The 18,530-nt window shown below is 38.5% G+C and overlaps 1 protein-coding gene across 7 annotated transcripts in view; it reads right to left on the minus strand.

The window, feature by feature from the left end:
- The window catches only part of GAPVD1 (GTPase activating protein and VPS9 domains 1), a 69,515-nt gene that overhangs the window by 37,619 nt on the left and 13,366 nt on the right, over positions 1 to 18,530 (minus strand). For all 7 annotated transcript variants that reach the window (XM_061199933.1, XM_061199931.1, XM_061199932.1 and 4 more), the window contains exons 2-6: positions 5,857 to 6,074; positions 4,216 to 5,059; positions 2,595 to 2,681; positions 519 to 653; positions 183 to 372 (exon numbers count right to left, since the gene is read on the minus strand). In XM_061199933.1, coding sequence (XP_061055916.1) covers positions 183 to 372; positions 519 to 653; positions 2,595 to 2,681; positions 4,216 to 5,059; positions 5,857 to 6,041 — 1,441 coding nt within the window. In that variant the 5' untranslated portion in view covers positions 6,042 to 6,074. The remainder of the gene's footprint in view (positions 1 to 182; positions 373 to 518; positions 654 to 2,594; positions 2,682 to 4,215; positions 5,060 to 5,856; positions 6,075 to 18,530) is intronic.

Below are 18,530 nucleotides of genomic sequence, written 5' to 3' on the forward strand. Positions count from 1 at the left end.
CCCTTACACAGCAACAAAGACCCAAGGCAGCCAAAAAAAAATTGAATTACCACCAGTAAAAATGAAGAGAAGAACTTCTCCAAATTATTTAAAACTATATTCCCAAATGCTAAGCAATAACAAAGGCTAAGAAAGAAATATTAAATTTAAAGGAAAGCCTCAATATGAGAAATTCTCTTTACCTATAGGCAATCGATTCTTTTTATTTGCTGGAGTGGTTGCTGGAGACAGCTGAGGAGTACTGTAGGGAGTCATTTCCAAACTGCTGCTTTTTCCTGGCTTTGCCTGGGGTAGGTTTGCCAATAAATTGTCAAGAGCCATTCTATCTTCTCTCAGTTGATCTCCAGACATCACACTCTTCATAAAATTCACCTGGCAAAAGTAAAAGGACATTTAGCTTATGAAATCAATTTTTCAAACACGATATATATTTCTCACACAATGTACTCATCTATGACTCTGCCCATGTTCAGATAAATGACTTTTGAGAAAGTCCTATTAAAGAATGAAGCCATTACCAGAGTAATAAGCTGACTGTAGGTTATATAAACTACAGTTCTGCTCAACCCTTCCAGAAGATTAACGGAGGACATTGGCGGGGTCTCCACTGCACGGCCTCCAATCACCACATCAAGGAAAGCAGCAACACAGCTCTGTTCAAACAGGAGAAAAAAATCACAGTGAAATACTTCCCCTTTAAAGTAAGGGAACAGGGACTTCCCTGGTGGTGCAGTGGTTAAGAATCCACCTGCCCTGGTGGCGCAGTGGTTAAGAATCCACCTGCCAATGCAGGGGACATGGGTTCAAGCCCTGGTCTGAGAAGGTCCCACATGCCGTGGAGCAACTAAGCCCATGCACCACAACTACTGAGCCTGCGCTCTAGAGCCCGCAAGCCACAACTACTGAGCCCACGCGCCACAACTACTGAAGCCCGTGTGCCTAGAGCCCATGCTCCGCAACAAGAGAAGCCACCACAGTGAGAAGCCCACTCGCCACAACTAGAGAAAGCCTGCGTGCAGCAACCAAGACCCAATGCAGCCAAAAATAAATAAATAAATTTATTAAAAATAAATAAATAAAGGGAACAAAATTTCTGATTCAGGTGGACAAGCATGTAGAAAGTTTTTCTTCTTGAAAATTATATTAAACCTAACATTTAAAAAAATTAAACTCTCTATGAACCGATATAAAATAATCTCCAAGATATTCTGGTATATGAAACAAACATGAGGCAGACAGTGCACACAGTCCTACCATTCGTAATTAGGAAAATATATTAGGAATTTGCTTGTATACATACAGACTTCTTGAAGGACACACAAAAGATTGATAACGTGAAGAACATTTAGGGAGGAAATGAAGGTTAGAGATCAGAGGTGGAAGGGAAACTTCACTATCTAACCTTTGAATTTTAGGTTGAATGTACAGCCTACTCAAAGTATGATAAATTAAATTTTTTTTATTTTTTAAAAGATTTATTTATTTATTTATTTGGCTGTGCCGGGTCTTTAGTTGCGGCACGTGGAATCTTCACTGTGGCGTGTGGGATCTTTTAGTTGCAGCACGTGAGATCTTTAGTTGTGGCATGCAGCATCTAGTTCCCCCATCAGGGATCGAACCCAGGCCCTCTGCATTGGGAGTGTGGAGTCTTAACCACCGACCACCAGGGAAGTCCCTTAAATTTTTATTTAGTTATACCAACTGAACAATGCTATGTTAACTTATGAAATACACTTAAAATTATACATTTATTGCTGATTCATATATTCACAGACTTGATTTAGTGACAATTTTTTTAAATCAAACGTTTTTTGTTTTTTTTTTAATTTTATTTATTTTTTGGCTACGTTGGGTCTTCATTGCTGCACGCAGGCTTTCTCTAGTTGTGGTGAGCGGGGGCTACTCTTCATTGCAGTGCGCGGGCTTCTCATTGCGGTGGCTTCCCCTGTTGTGGAGCATAGGCTCCAGGCGCGTGGGCTTCAGTAGTTGTGGCTTGCAGGCTCTAGAGCGCAGGCTCAGTAGTTGTGGTGCACGGGCTTAGTTGCTCCGCAGCATGTCGGATCTTCTCGGACCAGGGCTCGAACCCATGTCCCCTGCATTGGCAGGTGGATTCTTAACCACTGCACCACCAGGGAAGGCCCTAAATCAAACTTTTAAAAATAATCTTAATAGCTCTTTGGCTCTCATTACAATGGCATCTCCTCAACATTTCTATAAGTGAGAATTAGTAATCTTTTTTTTTTTAATTGAAGTATAATTGGTGTTTATATATATATTTTTTGAGAATTAGTAATCTTTGATGACATCTTCCTTTATTTTCTTAATTAATTTTTATTGGAGTATAGTTGCTTTACAATGCTTTGTTAGCTTCTACTGTACAGCAAAGTGAATCTGCTATACAGATGACATCTTCCTTTAAATGCTGCTGATCCAACACTGTATCCTCTATAGCCAAACCAAGGGTAATTGAAAAGAGTATTTAATTTACACATCACCTAGGGACAAGATTTAATAAGGAGAATAGTTAGGTTCACTAATACTTTAGCAGAACTTTCTATCAACAGTACTTCACACGACATAGTATTCACTCTTACTTTGTCAAATTTTCCAAGGCTGCTCTTTGTCCGGGGATCTCCCTCTTCGGAGCCAGTCATTGCTAATTGCTGCAAAAGGCGGCCAACCTGCAACCCAGAGCAGAGGTGGGAAGACATAGGCTGTAGACACTTACACAGTCCTCACTGTGAAAGCACTTCCATTCCACTCTATAAATCTATTTCATAAGAATATTAACACACTAAAGGGATAACTAATAAGAACCTACTGTATAAAAAAATTAAATAAAATAAAATTCAAAAAAAAAAAAAAAGAATATTCACACCACCTGACCAGGCATACAAAATAGGATACCAAATAAAATGTGCATCTTGTCTATGTCAGCTTTTACTATATTTTATTACATTTAGATTGAGTTATAAAGAATAAGTAGGAAATTTTGCTTTGTCTTTAATGCACATTACTACAACATTAGGAAATGAAGGTACACACCTTTGTTTCTGCTGCTGTACTTTTCATGTGTTTAGAAATTTAATTAATTTGTAAAAGCTGACTCAAACTATCTCAAGTTATTATTAAGTACTTTTCCCTATAGTTCATAAAGTACTCAAGGTAAATTTTTTTTCTAGACTTAAAAGCAAAGAATTCCTTCAGAACATAAGCTGTTTTGAAAGTAAATATTAATTCACAGAGCCAGTTCCTTACTGCCAAAAGTGAACTGTTAATCCACTCTCTCTAAAGACACTTTGCTGAAAGTTATTATCATACAGCATCAGCTTCATACCTAGGACAATCCCCCCTTTTACTCATTTTGAAAAGATGTGATTCAACCTCCAATGGAATGACAAAAATAAAACTATAACGACACTATCATAAGAATAAATTTAGTGTTTCAGAGATGATAAAAAATTTTTATTTCAGGGATGTCTATATAGTTAATTTCTAAACACCCCAATATGATAGAACTGATCATGAAAAAAAAGCTTATCATTAAAAAAAAAATCATCCAAAGACAAGACATATTCTATTCCAAATAAACTCTGTCTCTTCCTCACAGTATTTCTGGGGATAAGATATAATTAAAAGAATCCCTTAAGAAATAATAACACGATTTCAGTAGTTCAGATGATTAGGGAAAAAAGCACTAACATAGATCCAAAAATCCTCTTTCTGAAACTTTTAGGTCCAGAGGAGTTTCAGATTTCAAAATCTGGAGATTTTAGAAAGGTTGGTTACTGCATACATGTAACATGTCCAGTATTTAGGCTGGCTTCCTATAATCAGATACATTAACATTCCTGCAGCAAAACATGAATATTCATGAACATGAAATGGAATAACTAACAATTATAAATAGCCTCATGTTAGTTCAGGTTAGGTTTTGTTACCAAATGAAGTATAAAAGACACTCAATTTTCAGTCATTCTGGATTTTGAAATCATGGGAAAGGGGTAAGGGCTTGTTCTAGAAAATCAAATTCAACTATACATTCAAGTGTATGAGGACTCCATTTAAAAACCAACACAATGTAAGAAGCAAATATTTAGGACAGTTTGGGGAAAAGGAATGGTAAGAATATATGAATAATGTCATCATAGTTTCTGTTCCCACTCCCACTGCCCAATCAACTGACTTTAAACTGAATGCCTAGCAAAAGCATACCTGCATCAGATTAAATCTTGCCACCTCATTAATAGGAGCATCAGAAATTATTCCATACTGTTCTGGATTGACAACCGCAGGACAAATGAAGCAGGCCAACAGGAGGTCAGTACACATTGCTCTGACCTCCCCAACTTCCAGTCTATCTACACAGGAGAGAGTTTTGTACATCTGTGACACAATCCATCTCAAACTATGTGGAAAGCAGTATGTGTTCTGTTTGAGATAACCAATAAATTTGTTCACCAAAGCCACTAGTTTGGCCTCGTTGGAATCCACCATCTCTTGAACCTTTTGCCTGAATCTATCTGAGCCTTTCTCTCCAAAGAGTTTTTCCTGTTGAGATGGGGAGAACCTCTCAGTTAGCTTGTTTGGGTCTGTTTCCAGGTGATCCTCATCTTCAACAAGCAGCTGCATGATTGGCTCATGTAAAGTTGCTGTGAGGAAAAGTTTGGCAGAAAACAGTCCTTCAGAAAAAAGTTTAAATAAGATGCTGAAGGCACAAGTTCCTCTCCTCAAAAGTCGCCTGGGGTTGTCACTTTCTTTAAGTTCAAATTCAATCAAGTATCTCAACACCTGAAGGAGGTAGCTTTCATCTTCTTGCATAATGCAGTTGCCATAGAGAGAGGTAAAAACTGTGTAAATAACACTTTGTGTGTTCTCCTGATTAAGTTTCTCTCCGGCAACCAAAGAGGAGGCAATAAGACGAGGATTTTCCCTTAATCGACTTAAGAATTCTCCATAAGCAGTCTCCTGAAATCCCAACTGCTTATACCCATCAACAAACTGTGTATCTTCCAAAATCTTGGCATGTTGGCAACATTCAGCAGGGGAAGCTTCAGCACTAAAAAACAAGCAAACAAGCAAAATAATAAAATTAACAACAATAATAATATACCATACTAAAACATGGAAATGTGAGTTGATGATAGTCATGGCAATGAGATCACTCAGAATTGCTAAAATCTTTTAGACCACCAGCATCTAAATGTGTAAAGAAAGTCAAAACCAAAAAGTAGGACAAATTCTTCATACTAAGTCAGGTTCAATGAAAAGTACTGAGAAATAACCATTATTTTGACTTCTATCATTGAAGATCAGTCCTGCCTCTTTTTGAACTTCATATACATGGACTCATACGGTATGTACTCTTCTATGTCTGGCTTCTTTTCTCGACAGTATACCACAGCACCACTATTTCTAGACTTAAAAACTGCTTCTTGGAACAACAGAACAATAAGGTATTAACACAGTGAAAAATGAGGTTTCTAAAACTGAAAAGTAGATATACAATAGCAAAACATGAAAATGTATATATTAAATAATATTAGGAGAAAAGCAGAACACAAGATAATTTACTCTCTACAATAATAAAATGTTATATAATGCCAAGATACAAAATTAATTGGTATGGTATAAAATATTAATGCTTAAGTTATAATTCTCTACAACTGTGCTTAGGTTAATAGGTTAATTAAGCAAAATAAGCAAAGACTCACCATTGAGATGCTGATTTAAAATATCTTAAACCATGCACTTTGTTGGAAATAGATTTGTTTATTTGCAGTTAGCAGTTATTAACTGCTATAAGCAGAATTATAGTGGTTCATAACATTTAAGACCTCAAAACCTTTTCTTTACCTGGTTATAATAAGCCGATCCAAATTAATTCTCTGTTGCTTAGCGATCCATGCTGTACGATACAACTTTTCAGCTGTCTTAAGTACATCTGCATTGAGCCTCTGAATGAGCTGTTTCTCAGAGTTTACATATAAGCGTTCCTGCTTGAGGTGATGGGCCAGAGTATGAATATCTAGCTTCACCATCTTCAAATGTGGAGAAGGTACAAAGGCTGATCACTAGAGTAAAAAGAAAAAATTTTTATGTCACTTAAATTGTTTTCCAAAAATCAAAGGGAGTAGGAGAACACATTAAATATTAGGCTACATTTAGTATCATGGTTAGCTCTAGTTTTAAAATAATCTATCTATATATATATTTTACAATAGAAGCATTACAGGTTCAGTACAGAAAAACTGGTAAATACAGATAAGCAAAAAAAAAAAGAAGAAAAAGAGAAAAGCTCTTAATAAGGCCAGTGCTCAGAGGCAGCCACTGTAAATAGTTTGCATGTATCCTTCAAGACCGGTGTCTACAAAAACAGAAACATAGATCAATGGAACAAGACAGAAAGCCCGAAGATAAACCCACGTACCTATGGTCAACTAATCTATGACAAAGGAGGCAAAGATATATAATTGAGAAAAGACAGTCTCTTCAATAAGTGGTGCTGGGAAAACTGGACAGCTACATCTAAAAGAATGAAATTAGAACACTCCCTAACACCACACACAAAAATAAACTCAAAATGGATTCGAGACCTAAATGTAAGACCGGACATTACAAAACTCTTAGAGGAAAACATAGGAAGAACACTCTTTGACATAAATCACAGCAAGATCTTTTTTGATCCACCTCCTAGAGTAATGGAAATACAAACAAAAATAAACAAATGGGACTTAATGAAACTTCAAAGCTTTTGCACAGCAAAGGAAACCATAAACAAGACGAAAAGACAACCCTCAGAATGGGAGAAAATATTTGCAAACGAATCAACGGACAAAGGATTAATCTCCAAAATATATAAAGAGCTCATGCAGCTCAATATTAAAGAAACAAACAACCCAATCAAAAAATGGGCAGAAGACCTAAATAGACATCTCTCCAAAGAAGACATACAGATGGCCAAGAAGCACATGAAAAGATGCTCAACATCGGGCTTCCCTGGTGGCGCAGTGGTTGAGAATCTGCCTGCCAATGCAGGGGACACGGGTTCGAGCCCTGGTCTGGGAAGATCCCACATGCCATGGAGCAAATGGGCCCGTGAGCCACAACTACTGAGCCTGCGCGTCTGGAGCCTGTGCTCCGCAACAAGAGGCCGCGACAGTGAGAGGCCCGCGCACCGCGATGAAGAGTGGCCCCCGCTTGCCGCAACTAGAGAAAGCCCTCGCACAGAAACGAAGACCCAACACACCCAAAAATAAATAATAAATAAATTAATAAAAAAAAAAAAAAAAAAGATGCTCAACATCACTAATTATTAGAGAAATGCAAATCAAAACTACAATGAGGTATCACCTCACACCAGTTAGAATGGGCATCATCAGAAAATCTACAAACAACAAATGCCGGAGTGGGTGTGGAGAAAAGGGAACCCTCTTGCACTGTTGGTGGGAATGTAAATTGATACAGCCACTATGGAGAACAGTATGGAGGTTCCTTAAAAAACTAAAAATAGAATTACCATATGATCCAGCAATCCCACTACTGGGCACATACCCAGAGAAAACCATAATTCAAAAATACACATGCAAAAAAAAAAAAAAAAATACACATGCACCACAATGTTCATTGCAGCACTATTTACAATAGCCAGGTCATGGAACCTAACCTAAATACCCATTGCCAGACGAATGGATAAAGAAGTTGTGGTACATATATACAATGGAATATTACTCAGCCATAAAAAGGAACGAAATTGAGTCATTTGCTGAGACGTGGACGGATCTAAAGACTGTCATACAGAGTGAAGTAAGTCAGAAAGAGAAAAACAAATATCATTTATTAACGCATATATGTGGAACCTAGAAAAATGGTACAGATGAACCGGTTTGCAAGGCAGTAGTTGAGACACAGATGTAGAGAACAAACGAATGGACACCGAGGGGGAAAAACCGCGGTGGGGTGGGGATGGTGGTGTGCCGAATTGGGCAATTGGGATTGACATGTATACACTGATGTGTATGAAATTGATGACTAATAAGAACCTGCAGTATAAAAAAAATCAAACAAACAAACAAACAAAAAAACAACTAATACTAAACTTGCTTTGGGTTATTTGTATGGAAATATGTTAATATAAATGTTTCAGACATTACATGAAATTTCTAAAAATCTTATATGTTCTGGTATAATGTTGTAAGTCATAATTCTAGTTATTACTTTAAAATGTATATCTCAGAAATAACTAAATTTCCTTGTCAATTGCAAAGAAAAAAAAAAAAAAGGCCCGTGTCTATTTACCAACACTGGACTTTCCTTGCCTGCTCTCTTTCACACTGCAATCAATCAACATAGCCTGTTGACTCTTTCTTCAAAACACATCTCACCACCTCCATCATCATCTCTCACCCAAAGGTCTCTAACCACTACTTCCTAACTGAACTCCTGCTTCATTTCTTGTACTACTGGAGTCTCTACATAGCATAGAACATCCTTTAAATTTAAGTCAGACCACTTTATTCCCCCACTAGAAGCTGTCCAAAGGCTTATTTTACACTTAGAATGAAATCTGAAAGTCCCACATGATCTAACCCTGCTATTCCTCCAACCTCATCTCCTGCCATTCTAACTCCTGCTCACACAGCTCCAGACACGCTGGCCTCCTCTTGAACAGATCAAGCATGCCCCTTCCTCAAAGCCTCTGCATTTGCTGAACCCTCTCTCTGGAAGGCTATTCCTCCAGATGCCTATGCAAGGCTGGTGCCTTTACTTCATTCAGGTCTCTGCTCAAATGTCTATTTAGAAAGGCCTTCTGAGACAAATCATTCTAAAACAGAAAATATCACTTCCTATTCCCTCTTCTGGCCTTTTTTTTTTTTTTTTTAAAGCACTTGCCCCAACCCAGCATGGGTTGTTGTTACATGCATGTTCATCATGCTTAGAGTATGGCTCCCCCACTGAAAGGCAAGGGCCGCCAAGGCCAAGATTTGTCTGTTTTGTCGACTTACTGCTTTAATTTCAGGGCTGAGGAGAGGGCTTGGTTCACAGCATGAGTTGAATAAGTATTTGCCAAAGGAATGAATGAAATCACACAATTCTTGTTTATCTAGTAGCTAAACAAACTGATAAAAATAGCACACATATTTTAAAGCATTATTATTTAAGCTATACCCTTGAAGCTAGAATGCCTGCCAGACCACAAACATTTTATCTCAGCAACAGAAGCGCTTGTGGGCCAAATAGCAGAATACAACATTGTGTCGAGGCAGCAGTCATTAAGTTAGAAAAATGCTTCTCATTAAGAATTAAACATTAGGGGTGGGGAAGGAAAGGACTGGGAGTTTGGGATTAGCAGATGCAAACTATTACATATAGGATGGATAAACAAGGTCCTACTGTATAGCACAGGGAACTATATTCAATACCCTGTGATAAACCATAATGGAAAAGAATATGAAAAAGGATATATATATGTATAACTGAGTCACTTTGCTGTACAGCAGAAATTAAACACAACATTGTAAATCAACTATACTTCAATAAAAATTTTTTAAAAAGAATTAAACATGATTATATACTTAAAAGCTGCTATGAGAGTAAAGCTTTAAATGTTCTCACCATAGTAACAAGAAAATGGTAATTACATGAGGTGAAGGATGTGTTAACTAACCTTACTGTGGTAAACATTTTACAATGTATGTGTACCAAATCATCATTATATGACAAACGTACACAATGTTATATGTCAATTATAGTTCAATAAAGCTAGAAAAAAAAAAGTTGTCTCAGCCAATCAGATTCATAATGGATTTATTTGGAATTGATAAAATACAATTTGTAGTGAATTCAGATTCTGAAAGAGGTGACAACCTAGCTCACAGAACTCTCAATATGTTTACAGATCCAATGAAAATATGTTCATATATATGAAATAAATATTTTTGGTGCTAAGACTAAAAAAAAGAGTTAAACATTATGGTAGCAGACGGAAATATATTTAAAGCCGCCTTATTTAAAGAAATAGATTCAACAATTTTTAATTAAGTTTGATTTCACAAATTAAAATTTTTTCTTTTATCTTAATGAACTACTGATGACTAAAAAAGTCTCAGATATTATCATCTAACTTGAATTTAACTGCTTTAAAAACTTTCTTGCACCTTATCAATTCCCTAGCAAACTATACAAAGCTATTATTCCAAGTCTCCTGTATTAAAACCCTCCGAGTGCTTTCCTCTCAAAAGGTTTAAATATGTCTACTTCACCAAGATGATTCACTATTAACTCACAAAAGCATCCGGGTACATTCAAAAAAATTGGTGCCATACATACATATATAATCTTATTAACTCAGCCTAAAGAAAACACATATGACTTTGCAGACTTCCATGAGGGAATTCTAACATCCTCTAGGGGGCTCTAAATCCACAGACTAAGAACAATCACTGAACAAATGGTTGTAACTATGAGAAATATTATAGTTAATGAAAATAGTACTGAAATGGGCTCTCAAAGATCTGTATGCTTTGGGGACTTCCCTGGTGGTCCAGTGCAGGGGGTGCAGGTTCGATCCCTGGTCAGGGAGCTAAGATCCCACATGTCTCACAGCCAAAACCCCAAAACATAAAACAGAAGCAATACTGTAACAAATTCAATAAAGACTTTAAAAATGGTCCACATCAAAAAATCTTTAAAAAAATGATCTGTATGCTTCATTAATTAGTTCTGTTACCTTGGGTATATAATGCATATTCTCTGAACCTCAGGGGTTTTTTCATCCATAAAATGTGGACACAGTATCTACATTTATTTTGTGCCTGGCATGAGAAACATGTTAGGTACTAGGGATACAAAAAAAGGATAAAATCTAGTATGTGCCCTCAAGGACTTCCTAATCTAATAGAACAAGGCAGACACACAAGCAGATGGCTGCCCCAAAATGTTATGGGTATAATGCTATGGCTGAATGAAGGCTGTACAACGTAGAGTACAGACAAAAGAGAAGGAATGACTGAGGAGTTAGGTACCTGTGCCTAGTCTTAAAAGACAAGTATGGGGGGTGGGGGATAAGTATTTGCCAGACATAAAGAGGATAATGGGTAGGGGTAGACTTCCAGATACAGGCAGCCAATCAAGCAAAGGCACAGAAGTGTGTGACACAGTATATTCAGAGAACTACACATGGCTTGCTACAGTTTGGGGGCATGTGTTGTGTGTGTTAAGAGTGAGGCTGGGGGTAGGGGAGGAAATGTATAATGAGATAAGGCTACAGAGACCGAAGGTACACAGAAGCCAGTGTTAAGAAACTGGGACTGGACTTCCCTAATGGCACAACAGTTAAGAATCCACCTGCCAATGCAGGGGACACAGGTTCGATCCCTGGTCCGGGAAGATCCCACGTGCTGTGGAGCAACTAAGCCCGTGCTCCACAACTACTGAGCCTGCGCTCTAGAGCCCACCCATGAACCACAACTACTGAAGCCTGCACGCCTAGAGCCCATGCTCTGCAACAAGCCACCGCAATGAGAAACCCGCGCACCGCAACGAAGAGTAGCCCCCGTTCGCTGCAACTAGAGAAAGCCCGCGCGCAGCAACGAAGACCCAACGCAGCCAAAAATAAATTAATTAATTAATTTTAAAAAATAAATGAAACTGGGACTTTGCACTGTAGGAGATGGGAAAAGAGTTTAAATGGATTAACACGATTAAATTTACATTTGAGAACATAAACTTTGGCAGTAAGGAAAAAGATGAGGTGGTTTGGATGGAACTAGATGAAGAAAGACTAAGAAATTGTTGATAGGCAAGACCACTGGCATTTTTCACAGAACTAGAACAAAAAAATTCACAATTTGTATGGAAACACAAAAGACCCTGAATAGCCAAAGCAATCTTGAGAAAGAAAAATGGAGCAGGAGGAAACAGGCTCCCTGGCTTCAGAATATACTACAAAGCTACAGTAATCAAGACAGTATGGTACTGGCACAAAAACAGAAATATAGATCAATGGAACAGGATAGAAAGCCCAGAGATAAACCCACGCACATATGGGCACCTTACCTTTGATAAAGGAGGCAAGAATATACAATGGAGAAAAGACAGCCTTTTCAATAAGTGGTGCTGGGAAAACTGGACAGCTACATGTAAAAGAATGAAATTAGAACACTCCTTAACACCATACACAAAAATAAACTCAAAATGGATTAAAGACCTACATGTAAGGCCAGACACTATCAAACTCTTAGAGGAAAACATAGGCAGAACACCCTATGACATAAATCACAGCAATATCCTTTTTGACCCACCTCCTAGAGAAATGGAAATAAAAACAAAAATAAACAAATGGGACCTAATGAAACTTCAAAGCTTTTGCACAGCAAAGGAAACCATAAACAAGACGAAAAGACAACCCTCAGAATGGGAGAAAATATTTGCAAATGAAGCAACTGACAAAGGATTAATCTCCAAAATTTACAAGCAGCACATGCAGCTCAATAACAAAAAAACAAACAACCCAATCCAAAAATGGGCAGAAGACCTAAATAGACATTTCTCCAAAGAAGATATACAGATTGCCAACAAACACACGAAAAAATGCTCAACATCATTAATCATTAGAGAAATGCAAATCAAAACTACAATGAGATATCATCTCACACCAGTCAGAATGGCCATGCTCAAAATATCCACAAACAATAAATGCTGGAGAGGGTGTCGAGAAAAGGGAACCCTCTTGCACTGTTGGTGGGAATGTAAACTGACACAGCCACTATGGAGAACAGTATGGAGGTTCCTTAAAAAACTAAAAATAGAACTACCATACGACTCAGCAATCCCACTACTGGGCATATACCCTGAGAAAACCATAATTCAAAAAGAGTCATGCAAAAAAAAAAGAGTCATGCACCACAATGTTCATCGCAGCTCTATTTACAATAGCCAGGACATGGAAGCAACCTAAGTGTCCACCGACAGATGAATGGATAAAGAAGATGTGGCACATATATACAATGGAATATTTACTCAGCTATAAAAAGAAACAAAATTGAGTTATTTGTAGTGAGGTGGATGGACCTAGAGTCTGTCATACAGAGTGAAGTAAGTCAGAAAGAGAAAAACAAATACCGTATGCTAACATATATATATGGAATCTTAAAAAAAAAAAAAAAGGTCATGAAGAACCTAGGGGCAAGACGGGAATAAAGACACAGATCTACTAGAGAATGGACTTGAAGACATGGGGAGGGGGAAGGGTAAGCTGGGACAAAGTGAGAGAGTGGCATGGACATATATACACTACCAAATGTAAAATAGATAGCTAGTGGGAAGCAGCCGCATACCACAGGGAGATCAGCTCGGTGCTTTGTGACCACCTAGAGGGGTGGGATAGGGAGGGTGGGAGGGAGGGAGACGCAAGAGGGAAGAGATATGGGAATATATGTATATGTATAACTGATTCACTTTGTTATAAAGCAGAAACTAACACACCATTGTAAAGCAATTATACTCCAATAAAGATGTTAAAAACAAACAAAAAAAGAAATGTTGCAGTGGCAATGGAAAGAACAGGACAAATTTGAGAGATACTGGAGATAGAAAATACAAGATTTGCTGACACCTACACATGGGGAAGGCGAGGTAGAAGTTTCCAACTCTGGTGACAAGGGTTGGTGGTGGTGTTATTCACCACAGTTTCGTATCATATGAGAAAACACTTTATAAACTGAAAATTGTGCGTGGTATGGTTCTAAGAACTTTACACACTTAATCTTCATAACATCCCTCTGAGACAGGTACTTTGCCACAAAAGAAACTGAGGCTCAGGGATATTACATAACTTACATAAGGCCACAGGGGTGAGAGGTGATAGAGCCAGTACACTATTATTATAGTCCTGATCTCTACAAGAATGACTCAGAAATCGTGTGGTTACACAGGTGAATTATTTTTAAGAGATGCACATTCAAGTACGTAGAAGTAAATTGTTAGAATGTCTGGAACTCACTCGTACATGGCTCAAAAAAACTAAAAGATTTTTTAAAGGCAGCAAAATGTAAACCACTGTTGAATCTGGTTGGTGGGTATATGGTGATCACTGTACTACCCTTCAACAGTTTCTGTATGTTAGAATTTTTTAATTATAAAATGATAGAGGAAAATACTTTAGAAATTCTCAAACCGTATCCTTCTTGCTGCCTTAATACAATTTAATTCAACAAATACATTATTGACTTTTGCTGGAACCTAGCCAGGTCCCCTAATCTCAAGGAGTTCACAGTCTAATTACAACCAAAATACTGTTCAAGATAGGACGCATAAAATGTTTCCAATGACATAGCAAAATATGAACCAATTTATGCAATTCAGAAATTAAAACCTTCAAATATAGCTTCACTTAAAAAAATTAAAACATGAAAGTAATGCTCCACCTGATCTACGTAAGAACTCACCTTCTAAACCCTTCAGTGGTCCCAAATGTCTTCAAAGACATTTTCGTAAAGATATTTTACATAAGGGGACTTCCCTGGTGGTCCAGTGGGTAAGACTCTGCACTCTTCAATGCAGGGGGCCTGGGTTTGATCCCTGGTGGGGGAACTAGATCCTGCATGCATGCCACAACTAAGAAGTCCATATGCCGCAATGAAGATCCCATGTGCTACAACTGAGGCCCGGCACAGCCAAAATAAATAAATAAATATTTTTTTTAAAAAAAGATATTTTAAATAAACCCAGAACAATAGATAACTCGCTAAATTTTCTTTCTTTAATCAAGTTCATCAGACTATATGACCTACTACCCACCCCTGTTGCCGTCATATACTATAGTCTCTCTCCTTCCTTCAACACCCCCAAACTCCAATGATCATTTGACCCTACCAAGACTTTCAAGCCATTAATCCTACCACCTTTTTTGCTAACCTTCACTCTCCTCCTGTCTCTGCTTCCCTCCTTACCCAGCTAGCATAAACCCCATGGTCAATCATTATGATCACTGGCTGAATGTACTCTCAATTTGCCCCCCTCACTCGACTAAACCTCAATCCCAGTTAAATCCAATGCGGGACTTCCCTGGCGATCCAGTGGTTAAGACTTCGCCTTCCAATGCAGGGGGTGTGGGTTTGATCCCTGGTTGGGGAGCTTAAATCCCACAGGCCTCAGGGCCAAAGAACCAAAACATAAAACAGAAGCAATATTGTAACAAATTCAATAAAGACTTAAAAAAAAAAATGGTCCACATCCAAAAATCTTAAAGAAAAAAAAAAAAGTTCTGCCTACTCCTAATTTATACCTGTGTATGAGAAAACCAACACACACAACCATGCTAAATAACACTTTAAACTCATGATCACAAACCCTATACGAGCCCTTGGGGCCTTACTGATGCATGATATGCACACTATTACTTCCCCAGTCCATCCATCACTCCCCCACTCTCCCAGGCAACTAATTCATACCACCATCTCTCCTCAAATCTCCAGCCTCTTCCCCTCTCCTTATTCTCAGCTCCTTGCTTCCTACTTCACTGAGGAAACTGAAGCATCAGAAGAAATGTTCCTCAGGCTCCCTACTTCAGTTTTTGCTCTCAGCCTACTCTCAACACAGCAGCCAGAGTGAGCCTGTGAAATCCGAAGTCAAATCACATCACTCCTGTACTCAAAATCCTCCAAAAGCTTCTTTTCTTGGCTTTCCATGGTCTGCCTCCATCCCCCCTACCTCTCTGACCTCACCTCCTATTACCAGAAGACCATACAACTTACCATCCAAACTAGGACACTACTGGGAGTGAAAGCGGACACTATTAATAATTTCATCGAGACAAGAGACATAAACAAGGACATATGACCACTCTCTTACCAGATCCCTCATTCACTCTGCTCCAGCCATATTCTCCAACATGCCAGGTATACCTGCACCCTAGTACCCTTGTACTTGCTCACCACCCAGGTCTCTCACTTCCTTTGGGTCTTATCAAGAGTCATCTTCTTCAATGAGGTCTTTCTTGGTCACCCTACCTAAAATTCCAACCCCTGCCCTGCCACACACACATACTACCTCTCCCTGCTTTAGTTTTTCTTGTTAGCACTAGTCATATTATACCTTTCACTTATTTATCTTATGTACTGTCCATCTCCCCAAGAAAATGTAAACTCCCTAAGAGGAGGGATTTTTGCCTAATTTCTTCCCTGCCCTATTCACACTGACTAGAATAGAACCCATCACATCACGAGCATTCAGTAGTACACATTTGCTGAATGAATATATGAATGAAAAAGAGGTATTTCAATAACCTATTCACGTTAGAAACTTCATAAGCAGAGGTAGAAATAACACAGGAGGAACAGAGGTGTAGTCTTTGATGGACAGGAAAAGAAGAGGTAAACACTATGAAATTATCAATAGATGCTAATTAAAATAAGCACACCGTACTGAAAACATTAAATATACTATGTGGAAGTTTCATGAAAGACTTAAAGGAAAAACAAAAGTGCTCAAAATTTACATTTATTCCTTACTTCTTAGCGGATAATTTCCAAACTCCTTAACCTAATGTTTAAGGGCCAACCTTGCCTTAACCCTCACCTCCAGTCCTATCTCACACTATTTCCCTATATGAACCCTCCTGTTCCAGCAAATCTGCCTTTTCATTTTTATTTTCAATTCACCTTCATGTTTATATTTATATCACCTTATTTGCTCCTTCTAATTTCCAAGGCCTGGCTCAATAAAACCTTCCTTCCCAACCATATAGTCTGCCCCCAGTGATAAATCCCAACTCTGAACTCTTAAAGCAGTGCTTATCCATACCATTAAATTGGAACTGTTAATTTTTATTTTCACCTTTTTTTTTTTTTTTTGGCCGAGGTGTTCGGCTTGCAGGATCTTAGTTCCCCGACCAGAAACTGAACCCAGGCCCTCAGCAGTGAAAGCGCCGAGTCCTAACCACTGGACCGCCAGGGAATTCCCTATTTTCATCTTTAGTGTCTATATCTTGTCGTTCCAGCAAGGATGAAGGGTCCCCTCAAAGGATGAGAACATCTCTTAGACCTATGTATCCCCAACCCCCAATACCACGGCCAAACACAAGAAGTTCTCACATATCTTTGCTAACTGCATTGTCACAAGGTGCTCTGAGAAAAAGAACATAAGTAAAATCAAAGGATTTTTAAATTAACATTAGGCACATTTCACAATAATAGAATTTTTTTTCCCCTGAAATTTGCCAGCATTTTCCAAGTTAGATAATTTCTTTTTGGAGTGGTCAAAAATTGGACTTTGAAATTCTATAAAATTCTATAAAAGCTCACTTGCACTTGCCACATTTTCTACAAAAATAAAAGCAATTATACCCATACATGTCAAGTCAGATTTTAAGCTTTTCAACTCATGTTATGAAGACTTATCACTGAGAGCCCAGCAGGGAGATTTTAGTTGAAGGAGTGAAGCACATGGGGTTTTTGTATCCTTCCAACAACAGTATAGAGGCTGGCAAACTACAGCCTGTGGGCCAAACTCGACCAGTTGCCTACGTGTATAAATAAAGTTTTACTGGAACACAGTCATGCCCCTTTGTTTATGTATTATCTGTGGCTGTTCTCATGCTGCATAGCTAGATAGTTGCCAGAGTCCATATGGCCCACAAAGCCTAAAATATTTACTAGCTGGCCTTTTACAGAAAAAGCCTGTCAACTGCTGATAAGCAAGCATACCTACTATAATACAGAGCATGGAGAGGAAGCACAACCTGATAAGGTGAAATGCGTGAATTAGAAAATACATTAAAAGTTTCAAGGAGGATACACATATTATAAATGTTAGCAACTATGCCTCAACAAAACCCTGTGACTCAAAAGAAGGACTCTAAAGTAGGGGGAAATTATTTCAAATGTTTTATGGAATGAGAATCATGTTTCATATTTTCTTTGATGAAAATTTCTAATTAAAAGCACCCCAAGGGACTTCCCTGGTGGCGCAGTGGTTAAGAATCCGCCTGCCAGTGCTGGGGACACGGGTTTGATCCCTGGTCCGGGAAGATCCCACATGCTGTGGAGCAACTAACCCCATGCACCACAACTACTGAGCCTGCGCTCTACAGCCTGCGAGCCACAACTACTGAAGCCCTCGTGCCTAGAGCCCGAGCTCCACAACAAAAGAAGCCACCGCAATGAGAAGCCCGTGCACTGCAACGAAGAGTAGACCCTGCTCGCCGCAACTAGAGAAAGCCCGCACGCAGCAATGAAGACCCAAAGCAGCCAAAAATAAATTAATTAATTTAAAAAAAGAGATCCCACGTGCCGCAACTAAGACCCGACGCGGCCAAAGATAAAATAAAAATAAATATATTTTTTTAAAAACAGGTAAGGTAGGGAATTCCCTGGCAGTCCAGTGGTTAGGACTCGGTGCTTTCACTGCAGAGGGCCCAGCTTCAATCCCTGGTCGGGGAACTAAGATCCCACAAGCCGTGTGGCGCAGGCACCACCCACCCAAAAAAAGAGGTAGGGTAATTTTCATCATTTCACTAGGACACAATGAGA

The sequence above is a fragment of the Eubalaena glacialis genome, chromosome 9 (assembly GCF_028564815.1).
Source record: "Eubalaena glacialis isolate mEubGla1 chromosome 9, mEubGla1.1.hap2.+ XY, whole genome shotgun sequence".
NCBI classification, from domain to species: Eukaryota; Metazoa; Chordata; class Mammalia; order Artiodactyla; family Balaenidae; genus Eubalaena; species Eubalaena glacialis.